Here is a 19,984-nt window from a genome sequence, read left to right as displayed (position 1 = left end):
AGGAAGGAGCCTAGTTCCTTCATCTTCCTGATTTGCTTACAACCAAGCATTCTTTTCAACAGTCTAACTTTTTATGATGGGAAAATCTGAAACAAGTACAGAACTAGACTAAATATAATACCTCCTACCCTGTATGTACCCATCACCTCGATTCATCAGTTGTAAACTCGGGCTAATCTTGTTTCCTTTGTGATCCGCCTTATCTGCTCTCCCTGCCCTTCCTCCAGTATTGTTTCAAAGGAAATCCCTGACCCATTCAGTCAGTACTTCAGCTTATATCTGTAATGAAATAGAATCTTCCCAGACCCCTTCTCCTTGTCACTCACACATTAGTAGTGGGGAGTGAAAAGTGCTTTTCATGTTGATAAAAGTTATGTTACCAAGTGGAATATCCTGTACAAAGATCCAGATTTTTAATTCTGAAGGCGGTATTTCTGTGTGGAAATGAGTATGAGTCATGAAAAAAAGACGTGAATGATGACGTGAGACAGAACAGAAATTTCTCTAAGCCACACCAAAGACCTCTAGGTCAGGAAACTCCAGGGTTTCCAGTATTCCAGAGATGGTTAAATACAGGGAGACATGAATAAAGACTGTAAGAAAGCAGAATTATAGGCCAATCTTACTTGTAAACAAAGTTAGAAAAATCCTAGCAAAGTGTTAGTGAATCAGTCCAATAAAATATAAACAAAACCCTGACTGAGTTGGATTTACCCTAGGAATGGAAGGGTGGTTTAACGTTACAAAATTAATAAATGAAATCAGAGGAAAAAGTTATATCAGCAAGTACAGAAAACAGCTTTAAAAAAGATTAAATTCTGATGATGATGAAAACCACAAAAGCGTTAGCAAACTCAAAACAGGAAGGAGCTCCCTCAGTCTGGGGGAGGATGTATATCCCAAACCTTTCATACATAATAGGCTGAATGGTGGGTCACTGGAGGCATCCCTTTCAGAATGAGGAGCAGGACAAGGATGCTTACTGGTCACCGCTTCCCTGTGATGTCGCATTAGAGGGCCTGGCCAGTGTGGCAGGACAAGGGAAAGAAATTTTTTTTTTTTTTTTTTTTTTTTTAATTTTTTTTTCAACGTTTTTTTATTTATTTGTGGGACAGAGAGAGACAGAGCATGAACGGGGGAGGGACAGAGAGAGAGGGAGACACAGAATCGGAAACAGGCTCCAGGCTCTGAGCCATCAGCCCAGAGCCTGACGCGGGGCTCGAACTCACGGACCGTGAGATCGTGACCTGGCTGAAGTCGGACGCTTAACCGACTGCGCCACCCAGGCGCCCCAAGGGAAAGAAATTTTAAACTTTTTTTAGACATAGTAATTGGAAATTACTATGGTAATTTAGACATAGTAATTGGAAAGAATAAAACAAATAATTACCTACAGGTGATATGGTTATAGGTTATTTTTTACTGTCTGTGAGGACAAGCACCTGCTGGTAAAGTTACTGGTAGGAATTTAGTGGGGAAAACCAGATACAGAATTTCAGAAAGCATTTCTGAACGCAGCAGTGAATTAGCAGGTGTAGTGAGGTGCTCTGTGGGATGCAGGTAAAGACAGGAGGAACGGCAGAAGCATCACGTGTGGTCCCCGACACCAGAGGCCCGCCCTGCCACGAGGAAAAAGTGGCCGCATGTGCGTCACGTGTTTCGAGGAGACTCGTGTTGGGGCCAGGTGGTTGTGGAAGGTTTCAGAGGGGAGGAAGGGTCTTTGATTGTTCGCAGCTCTCTGCAGAATTCGCACATCACCTGGAGGGTCCGCGTTCACGCCGAGTCGTAGCCTTTGACAGCAGCCGCCGGCCTGACCTGCTGGACTGTGGCGGGACCGTGTCCTGCTTGATTCCTAGAGGCCTTTGCCAGACAGCTGTGCAATGATGGTTTTTGCTGGCTCGTGTCCCACACGTCAACATAGAGGACGTACGACCTCTTGAGTGACATTGCTGTCCGTTAGCAGAGGAGCTCTGTCACTTTCCCTCTGCCCGCCCCTTCTGACAGCACTGGCTGAGGGCTCTGTGTTCCCTCCTCATGCTCATGGATCGAACAGCGTCTCTTGTCTCTCCCGCCCTCCTTTGCCCGGCTGCACCCTCCGTCTTAAATCCTCCGGAAATCCCCTTCAGTGCCTCACGTAATGGTAGACGTTGAGTACATTCACGGAATGAAGAAAGTGCCCCTAAAGTAGCCCAGCAGCCCCAGCAGCAGATGTGATTCCTGGAACTGTCACTGTAGCCTGTCTGGCTTGTATAGAGAAAGCTTAGATCCTGGTAAAAACAAACAGAAGGTTCACAAGAGATGCACTGTGTCCCTGCCTTTCCTCTTACAGTGTTGTGCCCAGGGATGGAAAATGTATCTTCCTAAACATTTGTATCAAGATGTCCTGCAGGAGAGCTCGAAAATGTTAACTTTAGCAGTGGACAAAAGCCAACCTGCCGTCTTTCGTTTACGCAGGTGGTGTCGCTCCCGCCGAGCACCAGGCCACTCTCAGTTGGGTGCTGTGAAGTGTATGCCCCACACCTGCAAACCGTGGGCAGTGGCACTTCCTGGTGCTCCAGTCTCTGGAATGTTGTGGAACAGGTTCCCCGACTGTCCGCTCTCTGGTCTTCTAGATGAGGGTCACCGGGCAGGTTGTCTGACTGTGCGCTCTCTTTTTTTTCTAGAAGAATGTCACCGAGCAAGAGCACAAGCAGTCTCTGCAGCTCACCTTCCGGTCACTGTGCACGTATTTTAGGTATGTTTGCAATTCCTTTCAGTTGTCTGATGTTCCAAACGTTTGCCATTTTCTTTAGCCGTCCCCTTACTCTGCTAAGCTGGGTTTCTAGAGTGAGACACCACAGGTCACGGGAGGGACAAAAACAGTGGTGGGATGATAATCTTGTGAACAGCTTATTCCACGTCTCCGTCCTTGAGAGACTGTTTAGAACAGAACCCACTGAGGCTCTCTCTAAGCACTTCAGTTTCTAAGTGATTTTTGAAGACCGAAACAAGCCAAAGGAGTTTGGGGTCCTGTGGTCAAGTCTGAGAAGCCAGCAGCACGGAATGGTGGTTGAGCAAAGGAAGTGTGGGGAGGGCAGGACTTGGGCCTGGGCTGCGCTCCCGGAGGCGTGGGCTCTCGAAGGAGGGAGGGAGCTAATGGCCACAGCTCCTGCCTGCAAGTCAAGTCACGTCTGCTGTGGACGGCGAACGTGTGTTCAGATTCGAGTATCGGGTGGTGGAAGAATCTGGGAGGCCATGTGGGGACATTTGAAGACACGGATGTTTGGCTGTGGTTGTCCGGTTGGCCGTCGTGAGATTAGCTGTATTTCCTGCTGGTCATCAAGGTGATTTACGCATCAGATTTACTTCTCAGAATCTCTTCTAAGGACGTGAGAATTTTCGGGCCTGTGCTTCTTAAGGACGTGGGGATAGACCGTGCCACGGGCCCAGCTGGGACGGGGCCCTTTTCCTGACCCAGACTGCTCACGTCCCATAGAACTGACACTGAAATCTTGCTAGGTTTCTTTTTAGAAACTTGTAAGACAAATGCCTGAAAATGCCCTTTCTGAAATAAGGTGTCGTGACCGATTTGTGTCCTTTCAGTGATAAGGATCCAGGTGGCCTTCTGCTCTTGCCTGAGAAGGGTGACGTGGCCAGCATGAACAGCAGTGACGTGCTGGCGGTCATGAGCGTCCTCCTGTCCGTCGCTGCTCGAGAGGTAACTAGTGGCCGCTGTGCTTCCTTCCCCCGTGCCAGGAGGTGCCCGTGGTCCAGTGATTGTGGCGCCGCCTCCATCAGCCTCAGTCACAGTGTGCACGTAGCCTGTCCCTGTGGCCGTTATAGATGCGCACAAACGTTGGCCAGCCTGCCTTGGCTCCTGATCACCTGCCAGGGAGGGACCCCTGCCTGTCCCCTGGTCGTCAGCAAGCAATACGTGTGGGGAAAAGTCGCTAAGACTTTCTCTGAGAAAGAGGAAGGGGTTTGGCGGTGTCCCCTCTGGTGTGCTTCCGAGAGCCCAGTGCTTCGTGTGAACCTGTGGTGTGGGTTCTGTGGAACTTTAGCTTTTTTTTTCCCCTTTAAGATTACTTAGCCAACTCATAGGCTAATTAAGTCTGAAAAAGTAGACTCTTTTTCCTCTGCTAATGATATTTTTAAACTTTCACTTTATTTTTTTTAACACAAAGGGTTCTGTTTTTCAGGATGTAGTCTGTGTGTCCACTTGGTCAGCTTCACCTGGTGAATTTGATCAGAAATTTGGGTTTCTAGGCCCCACTGCAGGCTCCTGGTTCAGAGCCTCTCGGGACAGGATTCAGGATCTGCATTAGACGAGGCACCGCTGGGACTCTGACGGGACCAACCCCTGTGACTGGGGGACCAAGAATTGCTCTCTGGACTAAACATGGACCAGGGCAGCTGTGACCATGGGACAGGCCAGACCACATCCTTGGGACATTTAATGACGGCGACCTCACGATAACGTGTTTTTTGTGGCTGAACTTTAGTGTCTTTGAGTCTCCTACGTGTTTTTTTGTTGGCGCTTTCCTGTTTCCGTGTTGCTGCCTGAGCCACACTTTCATTCATTCCCGGCTGCTTTGCTTTTAGGGAGAGGGCTTGGGCTGTGCTGGGTTGTCATTTGCCAGGGTCGCCCTGCGGCAGGCCACGGTGCTGACCTAGGATTACTTGGAGTCCAGGGATGTTGGTCTCCCGCAGCGATGCCCGTGTTCTTTACGGCAACGTGCTGACCGCCCAAGCCTTACCTGTTCTCGGTCAGCACTCTGCCCGTGCTGTCACGGAATGTTCTGTTTGGCTGCTTTCTGCCTTCTATCTCATTTCCAGACTCTTCGGCCCCTCTCTTGAGTGTCCCTTAAAGGTCCTCCTGCAGCCTCCACCTGCTGCTCGTCCGTGTTTGTGGTGTCTGTTAGCCTCCCTCGTGCTCCTCTGTCTTTCTTTCCACCACATCCACATTCGTGCGTGTGCTAAAGGCCACTGACGAGATGGGCAGAGGCCGGTATTTGAAGAAGAGAATGATCACGGATAGACTTAGAACATGCTGACTTTGGGGCTCCGGCAGGACTCGAGGCGGCAAGAGCCCCTGGACACTCAGGAGCAGAGTCAGTGCTGAAAATTCCGCAGCCGTTGACCAAGAGCTGAGAGTCGAAGCTGTGACTGCGGTGCCCGCCCGCCCCCCACCCTCACGCCGCCCACCTGTGGGCGTCTTGAGGAGCATCTCACCAGAAAGGCAGCCAGGAGAGGAGGAAGGAGTGTCGGGAAGAGATCCTGGGAGACAGAAGCCCAGGGAAGAGGGAGTTTCAAGGACAGTGAACGTTCAGTCTCCTGAACGTCAGGAGAGCCACTGACGTTAAGGTTGAGTGATAAGGTTTTGTCCCCTAGGTGGTGGCTGATGCCTCCTGGGGAAAGGCAACTTTGGAAAACGGAGCTCACCTACAAAAGAGGACCTACCGACAGGCAGTTTAAAGACCACCTGTCCATTTTGAGAACTAAACAGTCCGGGTAGTTTTGAAATCTCCCTGCCCACCCACATGCCTGTCCATGGCTCACCATCCTCCTTCCTCTCCAGGCAACCACCCTTCTGAAGTTTATATTGATCATTTCCTGGGTTTTCTTTCTAGCTTTTCAAACACAGCAGCTTTGTTTCACCTGGCGTCAGCCATTAACGGAGCCACGTGGCGTACGCACAGTCTTCTGGGACATGCTGTTTTCCCTCAACGGCGTTTTTGAGACTCGGCTGTGATTTATTTATCCATTTTACTTTGCAGGGGTAATCGGGTTGTTTCCAGATTGGGGCAATAACACGGAAATTGTGAAAGAACACATCTTGGGGTTCTTTTGCACATGAATTTATCCCTAGAGGTGATAAATCCCTAGAGGCTCTCTTCAGAGAGCCTCTGGAGAATAAAGTTGCTGGTTAGAGGGCAGTGGAGGGTGAGGAATTATTTTTAAGGTGGGAGAGCTGTGGGTGAAGGATCAGGGGAAGGATCCAGAGGGAAAGGGGGTTTGCAGATGTCAGAGAGAAGAGGTGACCGGTGGAATGAGTCTTGTAAGGGGCTGAGGGGAGGGCACATGCAGTGAAAACCACCTGGAAAGCTGGAGGGCGAGAGAGGACCTTTCATAATGCCGTTTTTCGTGCTCAGTTTCGAAAAGCTGAAAGCCCTTTCTTAGCTATTCCCCATTTCCCTAGAATTTTTTGCCAGTGATGCCTGTTCTCGGAGAACGCCCATGCCTGTGTTCTGTGAAGAGCTGGCTGTAAACATTGTATCTGTTTCCTCCCTCCTAGTGTGAGCTGTTGGTGCTCAGTGGGGCCCAAGGGGAGGCCGGCTCTGTGCTCTTCTCCCTGTTCTGGGCGGTCCAAGGCAGCCTGCTGTCCTGGTGCTACCTGCAGCTGAAGAGCACGCACTCCGGAGCCCGAGAGCTCGCCGCGGACCTCCTCGACCAGTGTGAGTGTCGGTGCTGGACACGAAGCCATGGGAAGAGAGAGGTGTCTGGGTTTTGACCGTCCTCTTTAGTGCCTCACGCATGGAGTACGCGTATGGTTTTCTCTTCTTTGTTACAGGTTATACCTGTCTCTGGGTGGTTTTTTTCTTCTTAAAATAGAACTCTATGGCATGTCTTTTGGCCCAGAATTTTCTGCTGAATGTGATAGTATGCCTAAATGGGTTAAAAAAAAATTTTTTTTTTTAATGTTTATTCATTTTTGAGAGAGACAGAGACAGAGCATGAATGGTGGGGGGAGGGGGGTGTGGAGGGCAGAGGGAGAGGGAGACACAGAATCTGAAGCAGGCTCCAGCTCCAAGATGTCAGCACAGAGCCGGATGCGGGACTCGAACCCATGAACTGCGAGATCATGACCCGAGCTAAATTCGGATGCTCAACCGAGTGAGCCACCCAGGCGCCCTGCCTAAGTGTTTTTTGTTGTGGGATCAGATCATTTCACAGCCTAAACTTTGCTCCTGGATGTGCAGCACTCTTCAATAGAGTCTGTCATGTCCATTTTAATCAAGTTATCCAAAAAAGAAAATCCTGAATTTTTGAAATCTAAGGTATATGTGAGCCCTGCTGTGGTCTTTGCAGATACCGAAAATCCTCATACTCATGTCCTGTAAACTCACAGAGAATTAGTTACATGACAGCCACCAGGTTCTGAGAACCGCGGGTGTGGAAAATTCAGCTCTCTTACATTTGGTCTCAGCATTGTGACAAAACTGCTGATGGAGTAGAGCCCTGGGGCCACCGAGCAAAGGGAGGAGGCAGCCTGGCGGCCGGGTCGGTCAGCCAGTAACCCTTCACTCACACGGGTGGTGTCTCCACCTTGTCAAAAAGTAGTAAAGACAAAAAAAAAAAAAATTAACTCACTTTAAAAGTGATCTTTCTTGAGATTTGCACTGCTTTTCCTTCCCAGAGGGAAACATAGTGGTCTCGTGGTCTTTCTGACGTGGAATCCCCCTACAGCGTCTGTGACCCTCTCCAGCTCTGTCCTTGAAGACGACCAAGCAAGTGACGTTTCTACCGTGTATAATATTAATTACTGTCTTTATGTTTTGGTAGATGTGGCACAGTTTCTGGCGAGCTTGAGAGTGATTTTGGAATCCCTTTTGTCACAGTATAGTGGAAAGACCCTTGTAGAGAAATTGTGTAATTCGGTGTTTTCGATGGCAGCTCGTCAACTGGTAAGACACGGTGACGGCCTTTGTGAAGCAGGAGGGGTCGGTGGCCCGCAGCCCTGGGCAGAGTCTGAGGCAGGCGCCCAGTGCTTTGTTAATCTTCCTTTTAGGTCATCTTTCTCCTGGACTTCTGCACTCTGGACGTTTCGCACTGTGTGCTCCTGAGAGAGTTCAGCACGCTCCCGGAACTGTTGAAGCAGCTGTGCAGTGACCCTGAAGGAGGGCCAAATACGGTAATTCGAGTGGGCATTTGAGCCCCTCTGCGTCCCCTCTTGAGAGTGATATGATGCTGCTGAATGAAACCTACATCATGCACATCTACATGAACAGACTGCCTCTGGGAGGACCCCGCCCCGACTGCCTCTCGCTGGTTTGCTAACAAGGATAAAGGGTGGCCCCAGCTGGTCTGGCCTGATCAGCGTCCGAAAGGAAGCTATACGTAGGTTAATTTCCTTTCCCAGCACATGAACTTACATAAAAGCCGCGTAAGTGAAAACCAGATTGAAGTCTAGAAGAGAGAACGTATGTCGAAAGGCAAATTCGAAGGTTGGGTATTTAAAAGAATTTTCTCCCTCCTTAACCTTACAGGACACAAAGATTTTTCACTATCTTCTTTTAATCTCAAAATAACTCTGTGGAAAGAGAGAGGGCATGTATCATAAAGCCTACTTTCAAGGTGAAAAGGCAAAGACAAAAACACAGGGAGGGCGAAGAGGAGATGAGCTCAGATTTGCCAAGGTCCCACATTCGGTGTTTTTTTCCCACTGGAAATTCAAGTGGGTAGTGAGTGGTCTCCAGGAATCAGCTCTGCCCCAGCCAGAAGACAGAAGCTAATCACGGAAGCACTGTAGTGCCCTAAAAGCCACCGCTCGGGGGGAGACGCGTGGTGACCGGGGCGCGCAGGTGGAACCCCGGGATACTTTGAGTCCGTGCGGCAGTTTGTGTCGGCTGCCCAGGCCATCTGCCCGGGTGCTAACGCGGCAGCCCCGTTGCCTGCATGTGTGGACACGAAGCGAGGGACGCTCTCTTGCTTGCTTGTTCGTTTGTGCAGCTGGATGTGGAGCCTTGGCCACAGGAGCGTCCGGTGGTGTTACACACGTGGACGAAGGAGTCTGCGCACAACTATGAGAACAACTGCCACGAGGTGTCCGTCTTTGTTAGCCCGGGCGCAACCTGTTTTGAGGTGGAATTTGATGAGCGGTGTGAGACTGAGAAGCGGTAAGACGCTCACGCTTCCCCCTGGCGGAAACGCTTAACGTGAGCGAGGCCGGGTAACAGCGGTTCTGCCTTCACAGGTACGATTATCTGGAATTTACTGACGCTAGAGGTGGAAAGACACGCTATGACACCAGAGTTGGCACTGACAAGTGGCCCAAGGTGAGTGGTACTCCCAGGAGGAGGTGGCGTGTGCACTTCCGGACCGAGCCTCCGCCTTTGGCAGCCTGTGGGGGGGAAGGGCGGCTGGGTGTTGAGGGGAAGTGTTGGTCACACTCTCGTAAAAGGGAGGGCTGGTGTCAGTTCACAAACGACAGCCGGTCCTCTGTTTTGTAGGTAGAGTTATCTCGGAACGTGGCCTCGCCCCCGTTGGTTCACGTGTCGTGTCTAGCTGCTTTGGTGCTGCAGTGTAGAGTTGAGTGGTCGCAGCAGAGACCACACGGCCCCAGGGGTCTAATAATTTACTGTCTGGCTCTTCACAGGAAACTTGCCAGTCCCTGGTGTGTGTCACATTGTCCGGTGTGAACGGGGAGTTGGGATCCTCAGCGTGCAAGGGCCAGTGGGTCCCGGAAGGCCCGGAGCACGTGGGGAGAGCCAGGAGGGCCCCGCCGCGTTTTCTGGCGCGGGGTTTCCTCTCCGCTGTCGGTGGTCTTGGCAGGGAGCGGAGGGACGCACAAGCACCGTTTCTGGCCGAGATGGGCGTCCGGGGTTTAGAGAGCCTCACTAGGTGCAGGGGTGAATTTTCTGTTCCAGTCGTTGCGTTGTACGTTTCTCCTTCATCACCTCGGTGGGCGTGGCCAGATAGAATGGCGAGAATACAGACTGGTTTTGGATTTAGATTTTTTGAGTCTTGGAGAACGTGCTCGGTACCGAAGTGGCGCTTTCTCGTGGCTTCTGTGTTTCTCTCTAGAAAGTGACCTTTAAGGCTGGCCCGCGGCTCCAGTTCCTCTTCCACTCTGACAGCAGTAACAATGAGTGGGGCTACAAGTTCACAGTCACGGCCTACGGTCAGCCTGACGTGGCCGTGTCGTGGGCGTCGGATTTACAACTGCTTGTTTCCCGGCTGCTGGGTCGCCTCGCTGCCCAGTGCATGGCGCTCAAGTCTACGCACAGTGAGTCCGTGGGGGAGGGCCAGGTGGTGCCCTGTCACAGGGCCCTCTAGACCAAACCGGAGCATGGTGTCCACTGGGTGTTATTTCCGTAGTTTCTTGACGTGGACTTTGGAGCCTGTCACAGAGGGCACATGGGGCACGGGGCTGGTGTTCAGCAGCATTGCTGTTGTTTTTTTCGTTGTTAGTGAAATCTGGAAGCCAGAAATAGAATAAGCTCTATATCCTTTAACCACATGAGGGTTTTTGTTAAATATGGGAATGTGGATTTTGCCGTAAGGTGATTTTTCAGCTTAGTTATTAAATGCATCTAAGAAACAATAATTATAGAATAAAACTTCCTCATGTAGTTCATTTCTATTTCACTTTTTGAGGCTTTCCGACTGTAAAAGTAGAATGTCATAGAAATTGCATACTGGGAAAATCAAGGAGAAAAGCCATTCCTAGTGGGGAAAAGTATTAACATTTTAATATAGCTCCACCCAGTCTTTTTTTACATCTGCTCATAAGCACACAAGGGTGCGTATTTAATTCTCATTTTTTTTGCAAACCCAAGCTTACACCTTGTGAGCATTTCCCGTGTCCCTGAACACCTGTGCCCGGTCTCCAGCAACGCCCCGGAGCTGAGCCGGTGGCACAGGATGGGTTCGCGGTGGGGAGGGGTGTTTATCAAGTGCCGCAGTCATGTTGCGGTAACTGCGTGGATCCCTTGCTCATCTTCGAGCGCCCAGTGGTTGAAACCTCCTTTTGGGCAGTTGACAGGCTCTCGGTGTCGCCGGGAGAACAGAGCTCTCACGAGCCTTCTTCTCTTTCCAGAGTTAGGGGGCGACGTGGCCGTGCCCCCGGCAAAAATGGCGGCGGTCCTGAACTCCCCGCTGTGGAAACCGGTCTTCCGGCATCAGCTGTGTCTGGAGCTGGGATTAGCAGCCAGCTGGCCCACTAGCCCGCGCCAGGATAGTAAGGAGGTATTTACTGTCCTGGCGTCTTTCTCCCTGCAGTGGAGTCCGCTCGCTCACCGTCGCCGCTTTGAATCACCAACGCCTGTGTTTGCGTCCCCCCCACTCCCCCACCCCCCGCCAGCTGTTAGCCCCTGGGAGGCAGGGTCCACCCCTGGTTCACCTGGTGTCCACACTGCACGCTCGGTGGGTGGTGGGTGACCCCAGCCGAGTGGCGTAGGTGCTCAGGAAGGCTCTCTGCACGGAGCTGCTGAACCGGCCAGTTGAGTCTGCCGCTGGTGCCCGCTGAGTCAGACAGAGTGAACGATTCGTGTTGCACTCTTGTCCGTGAACGGCGGCGCTCGTGGTATTTCGTCAACTAAACAAGTTTGCCTCTCCCCTTTCCGTCGCCCTGCCCTCTGTCCCTGCTCTACCTCTTGTCCCTCCCTCCCCCAAGTCACTCGGAGGTTAGCTGAGGGTCCAGGGCCTCTCCCCCGCCATCCTCTCTCTGTAGATGTGGCTTTTTAGCTGCGGCATCGTCTTATCGTCCCTTGTCATCCCACTGCCGAGCACCAGTAATGGCTCCCAGTGCCCACAGGGTGAAGTCCGAGCTCCTCGGTACGACGGTCGAGGCTCTATCCCATCTCCTTTCACCTCGCCACTCTGCCCTTTTCACCCCCACCCACCGCCCAGCCCCGGGTGAGACTTAAGGCCAGGTCAGTCTCGCCGCGGACTCTTGACTCCGGCTCAGTCTTCAGGGTCCGGCCCGAAGCCCACTCCCTCCCAGAGGCTCTTCTTCGTGACATCAGCCACCCCGGGGGCTCTGTCCGGTGGGCTCTCGGCACTGGGCATCCCTCCCTGGCATTTGGTGCTCGATAACCTTTTGCTCGGTGGTGGCGCTGGGTTCACGCCCTCACCGTCTCCCTATGTTTACCCTGGTTTTCAACCCGTGTACCTGTGTGGTTTCCCCAGAGCACCCCGTGTTTTGTCCTTCTCCTCCGGCCCGGCAGGTGCTCGCCGAACCGTACCCCTCGAACGGCTGCGCTCACCGGGACCCGTTGTTGTTGTTGTTCCAGGTCACGCGCATCCCCGAGGATCCCTGCCGCCGTCTCCTTCTTGAGTTTGTACAGGCAGACCCTGCCCAGAGCTGCTGTGGGCCACTGTCAGAACTGTGCAAGGGACTCATACAGGCATGTAGAAAACAGGCCCCAAAGACAGATAGAGTTGCTGGTTCCACTATTGATCAAGCTGTGAACGCCACCTTTGCTGCTCTGGTGTGTCGTACTCCAGACTTATATGAGAAGCTGCAGAAATATGGTAACTTATACTACAGGGAATATTTCTCATCCGAAGGCCAGTTGCTAAGTTTTAAGAAAGCGTATCTTAAGTGAAAATTTTAAAATATTTTCAAATATGAACGTGTTTCTACCACCGTAGACTTCCATCTCATTAAGTCCTACTCTGCCGGTCAAGAGATGCGTGACCAGTTTATAGTCAGTGGATTGTCGTGCGTGGCAAGTGGCCTTGAGTCTCCTAATCGACAGGTCACTTCTTTCTCCACAAATCTCATGGAAAACTGCCAGCAAGTTTAACGGGAGGAAACCCTGACTTGGGTTTAGTCTCAGGCAAAACTGTCAACTGGGGGCCGGTGGCTCTGACCTTCCAAGAGATGCCGGTTACGCCCGGACCCGTTGAGGTCATTCGGTGTGCTGATAATCGGGGACGGGAGCGGAGGTGTCCGCTCGCACCTGCGCACACAGCTCCTGTAGCGTTGCCCCTGCTCAGCCTCCTCTGTGGGCAGCAGGCTCCTTGCCGTCGCGCGCACCTGTGTCCACTGTGCGTGCAGCCTGCGGCCTCATAATAATCTCTCTCCTCGTCGTCTTTCAAGGGAAGAACATCTCACACTCGCCCTAAAGACGACATGGGGTGTCCCCGAGCACTTCTGTGGCGCAGATGAGATGAGCGGGCGTGGGTGGTTTCTCCCACCTGAGCAGGTCATTGACGGCTGCTGTTACCGCGATCACCGCGAGGGTCACTGCTGCCCTTTTTGCCCTGTTCTTTGGAGCTCACTTTGCAGAGTTTATTTCCTGATTTCTAAAACATCTCCATTAATCCCTCCTCCTTCAATTCTTAACTATTTCCTTTAAGAAGCTGCTCAAGTAAACAAAATCCACATGGAGGCACGAGTGATTTATGAAAACAGCCGTCCCATGGAAGAGTGTATCTCTGCTGGGGGGTGGCGATGTGTCCCGTCAGGTCTTGAAGCAAAAATCCAGTGTATGTTTTCACAATCAAATTCTAGTAAGAGAGCTGGACCGTCTCAGTAGATGGACAAAAGCCGTGTGAGTTGACAGCTAGGAAGCAGGAACACCTGGCTGGTTTTGTCGGTAGAGCCTGCGACTCTTGACATCGAGGTCGTGAGTTCAAGCCCCACGTTGGGAGTGGGGTCTACTTAAAGTAACAATTAAAAAAATAACCAACAAACCCTGAGAAACAAAATTTTTGGCTGGTTGCCAGTTCCCTAGCTCTTTTTCAGATTGTGTTCAGATATCACATGTCTTATTTCAGGAGAGAAACACACAGTCTGATGTGGGAACTTGGAACACTTTGCCGAATATAGGCTGTTCCCAGGATACCCGCCACTCGGGCTTTGGAGGCACCGTTGGAGGCCCTCAGTTCCTTAGGGCTGTTCACAGGTCCTGCGGGATGGGCTACTTTAAGGGTGGCCCTTGTCTAGATCACTTGGTCACCTTTGTGTAAAAGTTGGTCAACCTTTTGCACTAGAAATATATGGCAGGAGTCTTTGACCTAGACGGTAAACTACGTGAGGGCAGGGTCCAGGTCTGTGTTCGTCAGCATTGTGTCCCCAGGGCCTGGTATAGAGCCCGGCACATCCTGCACGTTCAGAAAATTGTCCTCGCATCATATGTCCGCTTGCCAGAAAGCATCATGCTGTTCTGACACATTCTCCTTGGGTTTTTACAAGACAAGAAAGAAGCAGGGCTCATAGGTCTTTCTTTTAAACAAACAACTTTTTTGTTATGTTTCTGATTATAAGAATAATACCCATGGAGGAACTTAAAAAGTACAGAAAAGCTGAAAATAATGATCAATTATAATCTCATCAGTTCAAGAACAAGTCTATTAACATATTTCTGCATATCTACCTGGCCTTACGGTATATGTGTACCTACGTGCACACTGTGTTTTAAATTCATATGTTCTTTATAAATAGATAATTTTGTTTACGCTGTTTGAAAGCTGACCTTTTTTACTTAATTTATACCGTGAACCTTTTTCATGTCGATAATAATAATTATTATTTTTTAATAACTATTTTTTATCCACTTTTAATACTCTTTTACTTTTAATATTTTTGATAATTTACTCTCATATTTTTACTTTAAATATCTTACCCCGTTTAATAGTGTGTCCGTTTCAGATGTTGTTCACTTGAAAAGGGTTAGTTTGAAGTAACACAGAGAACCCATTCCAGGTATTTGTGGCTTAACTGATCTTTATTACGTCCAAGCGTCTTCCTGCCCGCAATGTGTGTGCCTCAGGGAAAAGACTCTGTGTTAGTAGTGTTAGGAGGTTTAGAAACTGATTTGTGCATAAATTTGATTTGGTCGCATCATAAACTGATTTGGTCGCAGTGGTGAATTGAGCTAACTGAGCGCCCTCTCCTTATCTCCTCTCCCCAGTAAAAAGTGGGGGCCACACAGCCCTGAGCGAGGAGTTTGCACAGGTGTACTATTTGGCAGATGGGATTCGGATATGGATGGTAAGATTTTCCTTGCATGGGATCTTTATGCATTTTGAGTTTTTCCCACCATGGTTTCGTTGTCATTAAGGTGTAACAGCCCTCTTCTCAAGAGCGTAACCTTAGGAATTTTTTAAAAACTCAAGTTCAGTGACAACATGAAATGCTGTAAAATAATTTAGAACCCTTGAAATCGTAGTGTGGTGAGCGCGAAGGACGTTCAGAGGAAACAGGGTGCGTGTGGGGGGGCTGTCACCCCAAAGGCCACTCTGCGGGACCTCGTGGACCAGGTGGAAAAGCACTGTGGTAGATACGGGACAACCACTCGGGGCTTTCAGTGGGGGAAAGGCCATTGTCAAAGGGGGGCCCTTTCTGCATGGTAGAAAAGTGGCTCCGTAGTGACCGTTCGTTGGTGACAGCCAGGAACTGGAGGAACACAATGTGCACCGGTAGGAGGACGGACGGCGAGACTGTGTGTTACCTGGCTGCCTCCGCGACGCTGCAGCGTGAGACGGTCACGTACCGCTGTGCCGCAGCGAGAGTGGGCGAGGCGAGCCACGCGTGTCAGCTCACGCACGGGTGACGGGCAGAAACCAGTCCGAGAGGAAGTGCGAGTGCGCTCCACCTCACGTTAAGTTGACACGCAGCCCGGGTCTGTGGCGCCATGGTGCAGACGCACAGGAATGGCGAACGCCGTGCTCGGGAGATCGTTTTTCTCAGGCGTGGAGATGGACCCTACGTGTTACTGTTTACGTGTTCACAGTCGTCTTAAACGCTGTGTAGCGATTGGAGGAGGGGATGGACAAGGAGACGGAGTGCAGGAGACTGACCGTGGTCCCTAGGTAAACGTGACAGCTGCTCCAGGGGTAGGATGGTCAGGCTCCGTGGCCGCGGTTGAGGGGTGCACAGCGGTGTGGCGTCCGGGACCGTTCCCGTGCTCCTGCCTTGGTGACTTGCTGGGCGCTGGAAGCATTGACCAGACGGGGGAAAGCGCTGGAAGCGTTGACCGGACGGGGGAAAGTGGCCTTGGGTCTTTGGGAGTAGGGGGTGAGTTCAGCCTGGGACGTGCTGAGGATGAGAACATACGGGTTATCAGAGACGCCTGGCGGTAGGGTTCAGCAAACGTGGAAGAATCTCACTGGTGCTTCACGGAAACGTCAAAAGAGGGGTGACGAAAGCTTCACGCCGTCGGGGATGTTTTTTTAAGGCGTGAGTTTACCCGGGAACAGAGAGGCCTGACCAGGATCCATAGCGATCGGAGCATACACACCAGATGGATAGAGAGATGGGGACCAAACGAACAGATTCTCAGAAGAAACTGAGAGGTCCTGCCCTCAGAACGGTGCGAGGAGGGCCAGAGCGGCGCTGGCAGAGGAGACGGGGCGGGCAGTGGCAGTCGTGGAGGACAGCGTGTCCGACACAGGCTCATTCCACAGGCGGCTCAGGTGAAAGGGTTTGGCAGTGGACGAGGCACAGGCTAGGCCACGCTTCTGGTCTAGCGCAGCACAGACTGCCGATGGCTGGACAAGACACCAGCCTCCTTCCCCAGACCGTGGCCTCTCGGGTGGCACAGACGGCCTGCCGCCTGGGCTGTGCGCACTGTGGCTCCCACTGTGTGACCACCGCCCCCTGCCCGGCAGGCTCGGTGTCGCTTACGAGCGTCCCCTCACGCAGACAGAGGGGAGGTGAACTTTTGGTCCAACTTCAGCAGACTGGAGGTGTAACCCTAGCAAGACCCTTCGCTTCTCTAGACCTCTGCTGCCTTAGCTGCGCTTGGTCAGCTGTGGCTAACGGCCCCCCCAGCTCCAGTGTTCACAGTTTTCGAATAATAGGGTTGGGGTAAAACCCCCTCCAAACAATGCATAGTTGAAAAGAAAGCAGTGTTGCACATACACCTGCAGACACATCCATCTTTCAAAGTCTGGCTTACTCCCAGGACAAACAAAAGCAACTCAGTCCCGTGTCCTTGGTGGCTGGACAGTAATGGTACGGTTCTCCGTGATGTCAGTGCTGCTGGGTGTGTTTGAAGTAGCATCCTGTGGCTGTTCTGGCAGCCTGGCCCGGACAGTGTGGTCATGTGGCTCCGCCTCTCCCCCCAGCTAGAGATGAAGCAGAAGTCCCTGATGAGCCTGGGGAGCGAGGCAGAAGGAAGGCATGGGTCCGAGGCTGCCGAGCTGAACCCCGAGAGCCTGGGTGAGTGCGCCACTCAGCCTTCTGTCTGCGTGGCCTAGGGAACCGGTGACCCGTCTTCTGGATTGTTTTAGTTGAAGGTGTGTTGACCTGAGGAAAGTAGGAGGACAGGAGCTACATGTAGTTTCCAAGGATGGTCACAAAGAGAAAAATGCCAGAGGAGTAATTGTTTATTTTTTTAATTTTGTTTTTTAACATATATTTATTTGAGAGAGACAGAGCATGAGCAGGGGAGGGGCAGAGAGAGAGACACACACAGAATCCAAGGCAGGCTCCGGGCTCCGAGCTGTCAGCACAGAGCCCGGCGCGGGGCTCGAACCCACGAACCGTGAGATCATCACCTGAGCCGAAGTCGGACGCTTAACCGACTGAACCACCCAAGTGCCCCAGGAGTAATTGTTTATTAATATGACCCAAATGCTGACTCTTTCTCATTACTTCTCTTAGGAGAGAGACGTCAGGTGCTTTTGAGCTACATCTTGTTAATGCGTTCAAAGTGTGCTCTCACTGAGTGTTCAGTAGATTAAGGAATTACCTGCTAATTTCTTAGTGATATCATGGTCAGTTTAAAAACTCTTACTACTTTAAGGGCCTGGGTGGCTTAGTCGGTTAAGTATCCGACTTCGGCTCAGATCACTATCCCCGGTTCGTGGGTTCAAACCTCGCATCCAGCCCTGTGCCAACAGCTGGCTCAGAGCCTTGGAGCCTGCTTCAGATTCGGTCTCCTTCTCTCTCTGTCCCTCCCCTGCTCTCTGACTCTCAAAAATAAATAAATGTTTAAAAAAAATTTTTTTTAATAAAACCTCTTACTACTTTAGAGAAATGCGTTGAAGCGTTTAGATGAAATAGTGCGATTTTGTGGTCTGCATGGAAATAATTCAGGGAGGGAGCGGCTAGCGAGATGAGACTGGCCTTGGGCTGGCGTTAGGGGTGCACAGTGGGGTCCTTATACTCTTCTCTCTGCATGTTAGAAAACATCCACAATAAAACTTAAAAAAAATTTTTTTTTAATGTTTATTTACTTTTGAGAGGGAGAGGGAGAGAGACAGTGTGAGCAGGGGAGGGGCAGAGAGAGAGGGAGAGACAGAATCCGAAGCAGGCTCCAGGCTCCGAGCTGTTAGCACAGAGCCTGACGCGGGGCTCGAACCCACGAGCTGTGAGATTGAGACCTGATATGAAGTTGGACGCTCAACTGACCGAGCCACCCAGGCGCCCCAATAAAACTTCTTTTTAAGTGTGATGACCGTGCTGGGGAGATTTTGACTTGTACAGTGAGACAAAGGTTTACTTTCTTCAGTAGATGTGTATATCACTGTGGTAACCGAGGTATTTCTCGTCTTAAATTACAGAGTTTATATAGATCATTTTCTCTCCGGAAGTAAGCAGTAAGTTTAGTTTTGACTTTTTTCACTACCTTCCTTGCTGTTTGCATTTAGCGAAAGAGTGTATTCAGAAGAGTCTCCTGTTGCTAAGATTTTTGCCCATGGGAGTGAGTTCAGAAGAAAGCCGTGACGAGTTGGCGGCCACAGATGACGTGGATCACCTGCAGCCACGCGACAGGCGCCCGAGGACGAGCCCTGTGGTGGAGGAGCATTTCCAGGCCTCGCTGTCTCCCGTGGAAGCGGCCACACCTGCCGTGAGGGACGGGGGTCCCGGCTCGGAAGCGCAGCCACACCCGCCCCCCGGCAGCGGCCCCCCTGCCTCAGAGGTGCCCCCTGCCGCCACTGAGGAGCCCTCGTCACCTTCCGCTCCCACCCGACGGCCTCCCTTCACCCGAGGGCGACTCCGGCTGCTCTCCTTCCGGTCAGTGGAGGAGGCCAGACCGGCGCCCACAGTGAAAGAGAAATACCCCCTGCTGAGGGATGTCCTGGACTTCATCAAGGACCAGTCCCTCTCCCACGAGAGGTGAGCCGGGCAGCGCCTTCCCAGCACCTTCTCTTTTCGAGCTGTAGGCACCCAGGCGGGTCAGAGGCTTGAGGTTCACGTGAAGGCAAGCCAGTAACACTTGAAAGAGAGATTGAGATTTGTTCTAGAACGTTCAATGAAAAATCGGGTGATTATTTTTTTTCTTTTAGAGGTGTATTTTGCCGTTTCAGATTTGCACGTTACACTGTATGAAAATCGCGCCTCAGTAATGTCCTGCTAGGGTGCAAAGAAACATTTGTTATGGTGGCTGTCGTTTATAAATGTGTCTTTTTTAATTCTGGGAGAAACTTAAGATTTGATACTTTCTGACAGAATTGTATACCTGTGGACCTACATCTCTGGAAGTATTGCATATTGCATGTTTTGATTTCCCGTCCTGAGAGTTAAAACTTTGTCTCTGTGGGGCAGTAAAGAACCCAGCGTTCCTTTTTGGTGACTGAATTTGTCAGTCTGGGCCGCGGGGCTTCTGGACAGTTGGCGGGAGCCGCTTCGTGTTGCTGCTGGGCAGTGACTAAAAGTAGCCAAGAGGGCTGGTCCCCTCCTGAGTGACCTTTCTGACGCCCTCACAGCAGTCCTTCCGTGCTGTTAACATGCCCCCGCTCGAGCTCTCTCGGTGCCCCTGACTTGGCTTCTGTGTTCAGTGTTGTGAAGGTTCTCTCCTGGAGGAAAGCCCAAGCGCAGAGCGTCCTCGAGGTCCTGAGGATAGTTCAGTACTGCGTGGAGTCCCTCGGGCAGCCGCACTGCTTCCAGCCGCCGTGCATCCTCTTCCTGCTGGAACTTCTGACCTGCCAGAAAGAGTTTACCAAGTAAGTCCAAAGTCCATACCTGCAAGGAACACCGGCAGGGGTTGTCTTCTTTAATCAGTAACTCGTATTTCCGTGGAGGGTGCGAACGTATGTTTTTGGTCAGTTCTCTCATCCTGTGGAGAAAGGGCTTCTATCCTTTTGGCGAGTAAATACCAGATACGAGTTCGCTCCTCCTGATGAGTTTATCAGCTGTATTTGACCAGACAGTGGGGATTGTATTCCCTCGTACCCGTGCTCATCGGTCCGCTCCTGGAAGCTGTGAGCTGACTTTAATTTTCTTCTACAGTAAGGACACGAAGTGTTTCACAAGGTCGTTCTCATAGCTCAGTCAGTATTTCCTGAGCACTATGCCGGGCGCTGTTCTAGGTGATGCATGTGCAGC

General features: G+C 51.3%; 1 protein-coding gene across 4 annotated transcripts in view; it reads left to right on the top strand.

Moving 5' to 3' along the window:
* Positions 1 to 19,984, top strand: part of ZZEF1 (zinc finger ZZ-type and EF-hand domain containing 1) — a 102,177-nt gene that overhangs the window by 41,554 nt on the left and 40,639 nt on the right. For 2 of the 4 annotated variants that reach the window (XM_078437950.2, XM_078437948.2), the window contains exons 17-30: positions 2,667 to 2,734; positions 3,583 to 3,697; positions 6,275 to 6,434; positions 7,543 to 7,664; positions 7,769 to 7,891; positions 8,710 to 8,876; positions 8,954 to 9,035; positions 9,784 to 9,985; positions 10,799 to 10,947; positions 11,994 to 12,234; positions 14,622 to 14,701; positions 16,780 to 16,873; positions 18,307 to 18,775; positions 19,438 to 19,602. In XM_078437950.2, the coding sequence (XP_078294076.2) occupies positions 2,667 to 2,734; positions 3,583 to 3,697; positions 6,275 to 6,434; positions 7,543 to 7,664; positions 7,769 to 7,891; positions 8,710 to 8,876; positions 8,954 to 9,035; positions 9,784 to 9,985; positions 10,799 to 10,947; positions 11,994 to 12,234; positions 14,622 to 14,701; positions 16,780 to 16,873; positions 18,307 to 18,775; positions 19,438 to 19,602 (2,237 nt within the window). Of the gene's footprint in view, positions 1 to 2,663; positions 2,735 to 3,582; positions 3,698 to 6,274; positions 6,435 to 7,542; positions 7,665 to 7,768; positions 7,892 to 8,709; positions 8,877 to 8,953; positions 9,036 to 9,783; positions 9,986 to 10,798; positions 10,948 to 11,993; positions 12,235 to 14,621; positions 14,702 to 16,779; positions 16,874 to 18,306; positions 18,776 to 19,437; positions 19,603 to 19,984 lie in introns of all 4 variants that reach the window. The other 2 variants (XM_078437949.2, XM_078437947.2) reach the window with 1 other exon arrangement.

Source organism: Panthera onca, chromosome E1, assembly GCF_046562875.1.
Source record: "Panthera onca isolate mPanOnc1 chromosome E1, mPanOnc1 haplotype 2, whole genome shotgun sequence".
NCBI lineage: Eukaryota > Metazoa > Chordata > Mammalia > Carnivora > Felidae > Panthera > Panthera onca.
The sequence above is the reverse complement of the archived record's forward strand: the minus strand, read 5'-3'. Positions and strand labels throughout refer to the sequence as shown.